General features: G+C 41.2%; 1 protein-coding gene across 1 annotated transcript in view; it reads left to right on the plus strand.

The window, feature by feature from the left end:
- timd4 (T cell immunoglobulin and mucin domain containing 4) overlaps window positions 1-10,708 on the plus strand; it is a 12,848-nt gene continuing 2,140 nt past the window's right edge. The window contains exons 1-5 of the mRNA XM_024261238.2: window positions 1-104; window positions 3,144-3,322; window positions 5,006-5,168; window positions 5,453-5,548; window positions 5,653-5,732. Of these exons, the coding sequence (XP_024117006.1) occupies window positions 44-104; window positions 3,144-3,322; window positions 5,006-5,168; window positions 5,453-5,548; window positions 5,653-5,732 (579 nt within the window). The 5' untranslated portion in view covers window positions 1-43. The remainder of the gene's footprint in view (window positions 105-3,143; window positions 3,323-5,005; window positions 5,169-5,452; window positions 5,549-5,652; window positions 5,733-10,708) is intronic.

A 10,708-nucleotide genomic window follows, 5' to 3' on the forward strand; every position in this document is an offset into this window, starting at 1 on the left:
TTCTGTTGTTGTGGTCCAACCAAATCACACACAGACACACACGATGGCTGCTGCGCCGCCTCGAACGCCACGAGCCTTCATCACCTTTCTCTTCATCCTCACAGGTGAGTCATCCTCACGTTGAGACAGCCGCGGCTCAAACTCTCATGGGTTCAGGTCACCTGTTCTGAACATTTGTTCTTTGAAATAGTCAAATTTAGACTTCTTCTACACATTTGTGGAGAATCTGTTCTGAAAGTTGACAAAGAAGTGAAGAGGGATACTGACGATGAACAGGAAGTGATGAAGATGAGATGGGATCAATCTGATCCAGAACCTGCAGCGAAAACAGCCACAAAGGATGAGTGCCAGAATGAGAAGATGCAGAAAGCCGTCTGAGATCATCTCTCAGTCTTCCGGCTCTGATGGAATCAGATGTTCCTGACCAGATATCCTCCAACCGCTGGAGGGAGGAAAGCTTCTCTCTGAAGTGTGAGGAGGAACAGCTGAGGAGACTGGAGACTGTTGCTCAAACCTCCATGTTTACGCTTTAACAGCGGCGCTCCAGTGTTTATGTTCTTGAATTTTATGTAACTTATCCACCGTTAACACAATCAATGTAATTCCAGTAGATTCTGAATCAGAGTGATCGTGTTCAGGGTTGAAAAGTTAACGTGGATTTTGTGTTTAAGCGTCACCGATGACGCCTCAGGTGTTAGGGTTAAAGTAGTTTGATGACCTCATGTTAGCAGAAAGGCTAAGTGTTGAGTGATCAGGAAAACAACTGAAATTATCTCCACTGTACTTACGGCTAGTTCACACAAGTCGTGGAAGCACTGCAGTCCTCCAACAGAAGGCTCACGTCGTGAAGCGGATTGTTTCGCCGTCCGTCTGGTCTATGTTGTGTTTGAGCCGCAAGTGATCCGCGTCAATTCTGGCAGGAAGTTACATCTAGTTACATAAGAAACTTGGTTTATTTTCAAAGTATAACCAATTTTTTCACAATAAAACACTACGATAGATAAATGCGATCAGGTTTTTGTATCTGAATGGACTAGAGATAAAAAATAAACACACAATCACAACACACACTTCTCTCTGTGTCTCAACAACAGATAAATTAAAGAAGTGTAGGCCTACTAACTGTAACGCTTTGTTTAAAATGAGGCTAGACGTGCTGACATCAACAGAAAAAGGTTCGTCTCAAGGAGCCAAAGGTGCGTGAATGAAACAAAGACTTATAAAGATTTCAATCGATTGTATTGAAGAAAAAAAATAAATACAAAAACACAAAATAGGGAGCGAAGGCTGAGGAGGAAGGTTGTGGGGGAATGAAGGTAGATTTGAAGTGTCCAAGTTCATGGATCTTGAGAATTTCACTGCAATGAGTGTGGTGATAATCCGTTGGGCTCTATTGCAGATTGATGAGATGTTTATAGTCCAGCTTGGTTCAGGTTGGGTAGCTCGCCATCGATTTGGGACATCAGAAGAATACACACAACAAAAAAACCTGACCTAGGATGAGTCAGAAAATATCAAAATGAGAATCACAACAAAACAGTTTGACCACAGTGAAGGTAGTAATTAAACAAATAAATCAAAGATTAGCTCACTTACAAAGTTTAGGAAGAAATAAATATAAATATTCAGTTCAAACTTATCAAAATATAATTCTGTTTGATTCAAAGGTTTCATTTCCAAACACAGTGCCCTTTCAATTCAAATACTTTTTTCCAGGAATAATGACAAAATAGTTAATCAAGTAATCCAGTTTCAAATTCCAATGGAGCGCTTTTTTCTTTTTCCAAATGTACAAAAATTTTCCAAAACGGACTGCTACAAAAATGGAAAATTAAACAAAATAGAGGGAAAAATCTCTGCTATGAATTTAAACAAAATCAACTAAGCAAATCAAGACTAATTACCTCAAACTGGTCAAATGGTCAAATGCTAACCACAGCAGCAACAGCAGCAGTAGTAGTAGTAGTGGTAGTGGTAGTAGTGATGGTAGTGGTAGTGGTAGTGGTAGTGGTAGTAGTAGTAGTAGTAGTAGTAGTAGTAGTAGTAGTAGTAGTAGTACTAGTAACAGCTGACAGCAGGCAGCATGTGGCAGGAAGCAGGAAGTAAGCAGCAGGAAGTGCATCCATCAACTTGGAGCTTAAATAGTGTTTGGGACCCTCCACAATAAAAGCATGGCCAGGTGTTTCAGCTTGCCTTGATGGTACTGGTTACATAACCACTTGCTTCTTCTTAGCACAGGGGTCTGCAACCTGCGGCTACAGATTTTCCTTCACCTCCTTCTGTGTCTAATTGTCAGTTCAAGACAGTGTGGGATTCTGGTCCAGCAAAGAAACAAGCTCCTTTCAGGACCCACTGTAGTTTGTTCATAGTGAAGAGATTGGAGCTGATGGTCCGTCATACAGCTGATGTAAAAACCCACTGTCGTCTGCATATACCAGGCAGCATTGGGAGGATCGGCTTGTTTCCTCGTGGAATGAACTCCAGGGGACACGGATAGATGCATTCACAGTGCACGTCCTGGACAGCTGAGCGTTTGCTGTTATTTTCTTCTTTAGTATACAAATAGATAACTAAAAAAAACAAACAAACATTGATTTCCTGGATTTGTTGTTTACATCCTGTCTTTCATAGATGAAGTGTTACTATGATGAACATTACAGACCAAACTCAGCTTTGTTTGAGACGACTTACAGAATCTGACTGAGAAAATACTTTGTGCTCTAGAGTGGAACCACTTTCTGCATTAATCTGCACACACAGGTCCACACAGACAAATGTGAATATGAAGAATTGTCTGACTGTCGTCTTCAGGAGGTGAAGTAAAGAGGCTGATCAAAGGGATGAGGATAATCTGGGTTCTCCTCTTAAACCAGTAGAGCTTCTGCAGGTTCTTATTGAGCGACGAGCAGTTTAGGTTTGATTAAAAAATGCAGTCCAGATCCGGTGGAATACACAAAACCTTGTACAGCAAGTCAAATATCACAACTGAGTTTGTCGTTGTACCTTTGTTTGGAGGTTGAATAGAAAAAAGTGTTTAATGATTATTTCTTTTTTACATTTGATCTTTCTAACAAATGTATCCTGACTGAAAATGATCTCATTCTGACAGAATCGCTGTTTTTTGGTCTGCTGTTCTTCGTCAGGTGGACAGCTGTCGCCCGTTTCCTCTTTTAAAGTGACTGAGGGGGGCGTGGCCTCACTGTCTTGTCAGTACTCCGTGAAGCGCTTCGGTCTGAGTCGTGTCTGCTGGGGTCGAAGCTGTGGGACTTTCTGGTGCAACAACATCCTGGTGCAGACGGACGAGAATGGCATCGTGTCAAAGGTCGGTTTGGTTCATCCAGATTTTCTTACACGAATTTGAGTTTACAATCACTTACAGGTTTGTAACAGTTGAGGTGGTTTACTGACTCACCCAAAGACATAGTGACTGATGGGGCTATTCCAAAAGAAAGGATCCTCACTGAATGAATTCATTTAGAAGTCATAGAAGTTCTTTTTAACAACTCAACTTGCTCCAAACTACAACAAAAGTACACAGGTCCCGCAAGAAAGTTTAAAACGACTAATTAAAAATATATACATCGTGAACTTGCCAGCACAGTGGTAGTGCAAACATTGAAAACACACAAATGGTCTGTAAGTGTTCATAAAGGTTCTTTTGAGAAAGCTGGGGGTCAAGTTGTGTTGCTAATCTTTTTTTAGGCTATTTAGCTTCGGCCCTTCAGTGGACTGGCCAACAAGCCAGGGTAAACCCTGGCTTTGCCCAACAGTGCCTGAAAGAGGGCTTCAGCAACCTTGTGACCCCAAAAAGATTTAAGGGGGCTTACAAGATGGATGAAGAGATTTTAAATGCAGTGTCTGGTGTGATATTACAGGGTTATCAACCAGGTTTCTTTAGAACTAAATTTATAGCAGTCATTTTAGCAGGAATATATTATGGCAGTGATAAGAAAGAGAGATCAAAGGGGGAGTGTCAGAGGGAATACAGTGGGAGGAGTTTGGACAATGGAGTCTTCAAAACTACTGAAGACTCATAACAAAGACATAACAAACTTGCAAAAAGCAGTACAATAAAAATGAGGTGGCAGATGATCAAGTAATTGGGTTGTGTACTTCTATATTGAGACTAGAATTTTTTTTCATCTGAGCTTCTTACCACAGAGTAATTTGATCTAGACTAAGCAATTTTTGTAAAGGAAGTGATATATTAGATGTCCATCTGGAAAACAAGTTCAGATTTCATGCAAAGCTGCATGACTTGCCCATCCTTGGACTTCACAGGCTTCTGTTGTAAATAAGGACACAGAGACAAGGCATTAGAGAGATGGGTGAGTATAGAAGAAAAATAAGTGACGAACTCCCTAAATGGCTGGTGCAATACCTCAATCAATGGCTAAAACCAATAACCCCCCATATTAATTGGCTGCTGCTGGTGGTGAGAGTTGAACAAGAATGATCGTATTGTTGTTTGGTGTATCATTAGAGACACTAAAGCAGGATCCATGGTGAATGTGTCTCAGCAAGATGTCTAATGGTCAATCATTAGGGAGCAGACATAACCCAAATAGATCAGTAGCCAAATACTGGAGCAGCTTTGCCTCTTGTGATTGGCAACAGGAAGACCTGGAGGAATGTGGACCAGAAACACACTCCACCAATACTCATTGCTGGACTGACCAAGAAGCTTTTGTTCTCGGATGACTTTCTGCTTTAGTAAATTAATGTTGGTTCCAGAGAAGTGTTGAGGTGTGGTCAGTTATCTAAATCACCAATTAGTTTAGTCCAGCAGAGACAGACAGAAACCAGGGCTCCAAGGCCAAGACTAGACAATAAAGCGGTAAAGCCCTGCAAAAGGGAAAGATTGATTCTGTACTAGCAAGAAGCGTCAAGTTGCACCAGATTTCACTCAACCAGAAGTCAAAACATGTGATCCATGGCACCATAAACTCCTTTCACAGAATTCGATTTTTGTCAAATGTGTCATCCCGACGTTCTTGTGGTGCAGGTGGATGAACGGTACCATTTGACCGGGGACATCCTGGATGGGCAGATGGACCTGGACATCCTGAGTGTGAGGAGGACGGACAGTGGGCCATACTGCTGTCGTGTGGACGTGGACGGGCTCTTTAACGACAAGAAAATGATCATGAATCTGAGGGTGGTCAAAGGTGGGCTGAACTGCAGAACAACACAGACAGACAGGAAATGTACACTTGTATGTAGATCCAGAGAACAGTTGAAGAAGCTTGTGTACTGACATTTAAAGGTGCGTAACCCCAAACCTACAACAGAAGCGTGACAAAGATCAGGTTTACGGATCTGAAACTGTCCAGCCGAAGCAAAGACCTCAACCTGACTCTGATGAGATGCAAAGAAGACTGACACAAAATCAAATCCTTTTACTTGGCTTCCATTTTTTTTCAGAAAGGACTTAGGTGTTTCTGTTTTTCAGCTCCAGCCAACAGTCTTCCTCGCCTGACAACGACAGCAGCTATGACCACAGAAGGGGTCACTGAGATGGCCCCCACCTCTGTCAAGACAACAACAGGTGAGTTCCTATACAACACAGAGCTGGCTGGATGGTACTGGTTCAGAAGAAGGACCGCAGCTGTCAGGATGACTGGTTCTTCGTGGTGTTCTATGTCCCTGCAGTGAACTGGAAGAGCCTGCTGTCCTCTGAACTGGACCTTCTGAGGAGGAACTCCACCTTGTTGCGTTCTGACACTGTAACAGTAAGACATCCATCCCCACCTGGCTTAAACTCACTTCTACTGAATTGAGCTAAAATGAATTGAAACGACCTCAGAGAAATTACCATTAATGTTTTTGGCCTCATTGCCACATGGAAGCATTGACTGCATATCTCATTTATACTTAGACTTAGACTTAAACCTGGCTTTATTGATCCCTTTGGAATGGCACCCTTGGGGAAATTAAGTTTTTCACCAGCTTACAGGAGTATACATAATAAAAATAAAAATCTCAATGTACAATAATAAAGTCCAACAATGTAAAGAAGAGCAAAGTATGTATGGCGTTATCAAAACAGTTTGAGTGTGTTATTGAGGTATTGCACATAATAGGTTATTACATAGTGTTAATTATTCACTTATACATTTATGGATGATTTGCTGAATGAATTTGTTTCCAGTCCGCCTCTACTATCTCCTCGCCCCACAATGTATGGAAGACAAAAATGATGTTAAGAGATCAGATTCATTTATTTTGAAGAGCTCTACAAAAGCATCAGTGAGGACGTCTCCATGTCTGGGTTATGGTGATTATTACCCTTCATATTGTGCCTGCAGGACGGCTGTTTCAGCTGTTGTTCCATGTCTTGCTGTGCTGTATTAGTCAAATTAGGAAGACAAGAATAATAATGTCTCAATGCAAATAAGAGAAATATCATTAAGTTCAGGAGGAGACTGATCAGTTTCTCCTCCATGTTTGTTTTGGACGGTGGTTCTTCAGCATTGCTGTCAGTGGCAAATACTGGTACAACTACAGTGCACTCTAACAGTTGGGGCGGCCATGGTGCAGAGGTAACGGTAGACCTGAGGAGAGAAATAAGTATCACTCCGATTTATGCGTGCCTAATTCCTGATTTGTGCGTAACTTTGGATTTTAATTCTTGATTTGTAACTCAAATAATAGACTTTGTGCATCAGTATAAACATGAAATCCAAAAAACTAAAATTTACACATGCACAAATTAAAATGTAAAAAGCTTGAAAATAATTACACGCCAAATCTTTAAAAGTTATGCACGAACCGCTTGTTACGCACACACAAAACCTCAGCTACGCACAAATCTGAGGTGAGACTCTTCGTGTCTCCAAGAGTTTCCCATGAGTGATGCGTTTAAAGACTGCTAGAAAGTTGGGTCTTTAGAGTTTTCTTATCAGTACTTTTGAACTTAGATTGTGAATAATCTGGTGAAACTTGACATTTTCCCACTTTCTTAAACAGATATGCCCGCTCATTCATATAAAAAGGTCTAAATAAGTTTTTTAAAAACACTTATCTCTTTAAAAATAAAAATATTTTTCAGAACTGATCACTTCCTCCCTGACACGAGACTCTGTCCCAAGCACTCCAGTCATGGGGATAGCAGGATGTTTAAGAAAGTGGGACAATGTCAAGTTTCACCAGATATTGTTCACAATCCAAGTTTAAAATGGCCGATAAGAAAGCTCTGATGACCCAGCATTTTTGCAGCATTTAAATGCATCACTTACAGACTGATCTCAGATTCGTGCATAACTGAGGTTTTATTTCCATTTTTAGAGATTTACATGTGTAATTAGTTTCAAGCTGTTGTAATTTTATTTTTTGCATGTGTACATTGTATTTTTTTTCTATTTTGTTAGTTTTTTATTTATTCACAAAATGTATTATATGAGTTACAAACAAGAATATGCACGCACATATCTGAGTGAGACTATTTTCTTTCCATATTGACCTCTGTTTGGAAGATCCCAGGCTTGGTTACATGTGTGCCAAAAGACACAAGGGTGGTTACCCACATTGCACTTGGTGATTATAGATGTTTGGTAATGGAGTGTTTGAATGGGCTTTTTTGCTTCCTGCTTTGCAAGAGTGCGGACGCACATTGCTTTGCTCCACCTTCTGCTTTTAATTTTCTCTCATTATTTTCCTTTTTTCTTTTCTTAATCACACCAGCAATAACTTTTGAATACTTTTAAACCATCGGGTCGGATTTGTTTTTCTTTTTTACTCTAAAAAAAAACATTTTTTCCTGCATTCCTTTTAAAACATTTTATCTTAAGCGCTTCGTGTATGTGGCCTTCACACAGCTGAAGCCTGATAAACGGAGCAGCAGCTAACACAAGGCTAACTAGCAGCAAGATCCCTTTCCTTTCCGCAAAGGATTACCAAGACCTTCTGGAGAAGATCACAGCACTGGAAACAAAGGTTCGCCACATAGAAGTGAACGTGGAGGTAAATGGACTTTATGGAAACAACACAACTTTGCCACTACCTCATCTCAGCAGAGAAGAGAAAGCTACCACGCAGCTAAATGGCTCAGATTCTACGGAGAGAAAGACAACATCTGTGGACAATAACAAACAATCGAAAGATAATCCTCCCTGGAACCATCTTGGAGCAAAGCCAAAGAATAAGTCCAACAGCTGGAGAATTGGAGGACATGGGAGGACCGACCCCCCGTGGAGAGCTGAAGCCTCTGAGGCTGACTGGCCCTCTCTTCCTTCGAGACAGAGGACCTCTTCTACTCCCGTACACCGGAGGACAGGAAAGAAGCCAAGCATGAACGGAGCGGTGACGCTGCAAAACAGATTTGCTCCACTGTCAGATGACCCCGGATTACCCAATGACCATCCACTGGAAAGCAGCACAAGGAGGACCTGTAACCCATCAGAAGGTAAACGGCCAGAAAGAAAGCTGAAGGCTCGGCCTGAGACTCTGATTGTGGGTGATTGCACTGTAAAAGATGTTCAGTGGTTCTGCAGCAGGAACACTAAAGTCCTGTGCTTTCCAAACAATATGGTCAGTGACATGAAGGAGAGAATTCTGCAAACTGTGGCAAAGTATCCATCAGTACAAAACATTGTACTACACACAGGGTCAAATGATCTGTCCAAGCAAAAATCTGAAGTTTTAAAGCAAGACTTCACTGGACTGATAAGAACTGTGAGCTCCATGAATGCAGCTGTCTTTATCAGCGGTCCCATTCCAACTGTTCGAGGAGGAGAAGAGCGATTCAGCAGGCTGTTGGCACTGAACAGGTGGCTTTCTACGACATGTGGTGAAACAGGAATTCATTTCATCAACAACTTTCACATTTTCTGGGAACGCAAACATCTTTTTAAAGAAAATGGATTCAGTTTAAATAAATCAGGAATTAAACTGTTCTCCTCCAATCTCTTCTACTTCCTGCGTCATGCCAAGAGTGAGATAAATTTATCTCAGTGTCAAGGCCAGACACAGACTGGATCCACACAAGGAACGGAGCTGCCCCAACTGGAGGAAAACATCAGAAAAGGGAAACCTGCCTCCGAACACCGGAAGAGGAAAAACAACGAGGAAGGTGGACCCTCCCAAAGACCACCAAACCAACAAACTCCTGACGGTTCCCCCTCCCCCTCTTCACCCTCTTCACCCTCTTCACCCCACCTGAAATTCACCGAGCAGATGATGGAGCGAGTCGGGATTGGGCTTTGATCTACCCCTCTGGCCAATCCATTTTTGTCCCTCATAACTCTGTCACCAGAACGTTCGAAGGGACGACGTAAAGCCCCACCCTCTCCTGTACAACATCATATCCTGTCCCTGCAGTCAGATGTTTGATGTGTTGAGGGTCCAGGCTGTGGAAATACCAACATTCATGATGTTCTCCAAAAAAACCTGGGACCCTGTTCTCTAGAAACACACACCGTTTCTGTACTTGTCACTAACAGGAGGAATGTAACCTGCCCAAAACGCAAACAAAGAAGGTAAATGAAAATATTATTACTCCTAGACCTCTCAAGTTAGCACTTTTAAATGTTAAGTCTTTAGCAGGAAAAACATTTTTAATTAATGATTTTATCACTGAGAACAAAGTTGATTTTATGTTTTTAGTTGAAACCTGGTTAGATGAGAATAGTAGGGGTGCAGTTCTCACAGAGTCAGCTCCTCCCAATTATGGTGTTATCAGTGAGGAAAGAACAAGCAGAAAGGGCGGGGGGGTTGCAGTTTTGTTCAATGAAATGTTTCAGTGTAAAAAGTTATCTTTTGGAAACTTTCCATGTTTTGAATATGTAGCCCTACAGCTGAAGGCCTCACTCAAAACCATATTTATCAATATCTATCGCCCACCTAGATATAATCCAGAATTTAACCTTGAGTTTAGTGAACTGCTGTCTATAATTTGTCTTGATTTTGACTGTATAATCATGGCTGGAGATTTTAACATCCATTATGGAAATCTTGAGAACAAAGGGACTAAGGACCTGATAAACACTCTGGACAATTTCGGGTTGACTCAACATGTAACAGAGCCCACACACAACAGAGGGAATATTCTTGATTTATTGATTTCCAAAGGTCTGAACATCTCTAAGGTTACTGTATGTGATTTAGGTCTGTCTGATCACTGCTGTGTTTTCTGTGAGAGCACAATTCCAGTACACACAAATGTTTTGAGGGAGAAGATCACAAAACGGTATATAGCTGAAAATACTAGTGAGATGTTCAATCAGATTTTCTCTCTGACTCTTCCCCTCTCAGGGGATTCAGTCAACGAACTTGTTAATAGCTTTAATTCTAACATGTCAGATATCATGGATAGTATTGCTCCAAGTAAGTTGAAGGGGATCTCTGGTCCATGGAGAAATTCCATTCTGGTAAAGAACGGAAAAAGAGAATGTCGGAAATCTGAACGCAGATGGAGAAAATCTAAACTACAGGTAGATTATGACATCTATAAAGAGAAACTTCACTTATATAATTTACAACCGAGCAATGCAAGGAAGTCCTATTTTTCTGACATTATTACCAAAAACTCCCATAATTCTCGGGCCTTATTTAATACAGTCGACAGGTTGACAAAACCCCCTGTGTCAGTGGCACCAGAACTTTACTCCACTAAAGCCTATGATGACTTTGCCAAATTCTTCAGGGACAAAATCAAAAACATTAGACAAACAATTGTTTCATCAACTACAAGTTCAGGATATGAACCCTA

The sequence above is a fragment of the Oryzias melastigma genome, linkage group LG14 (genome assembly GCF_002922805.2).
Source record: "Oryzias melastigma strain HK-1 linkage group LG14, ASM292280v2, whole genome shotgun sequence".
NCBI classification, from domain to species: Eukaryota; Metazoa; Chordata; class Actinopteri; order Beloniformes; family Adrianichthyidae; genus Oryzias; species Oryzias melastigma.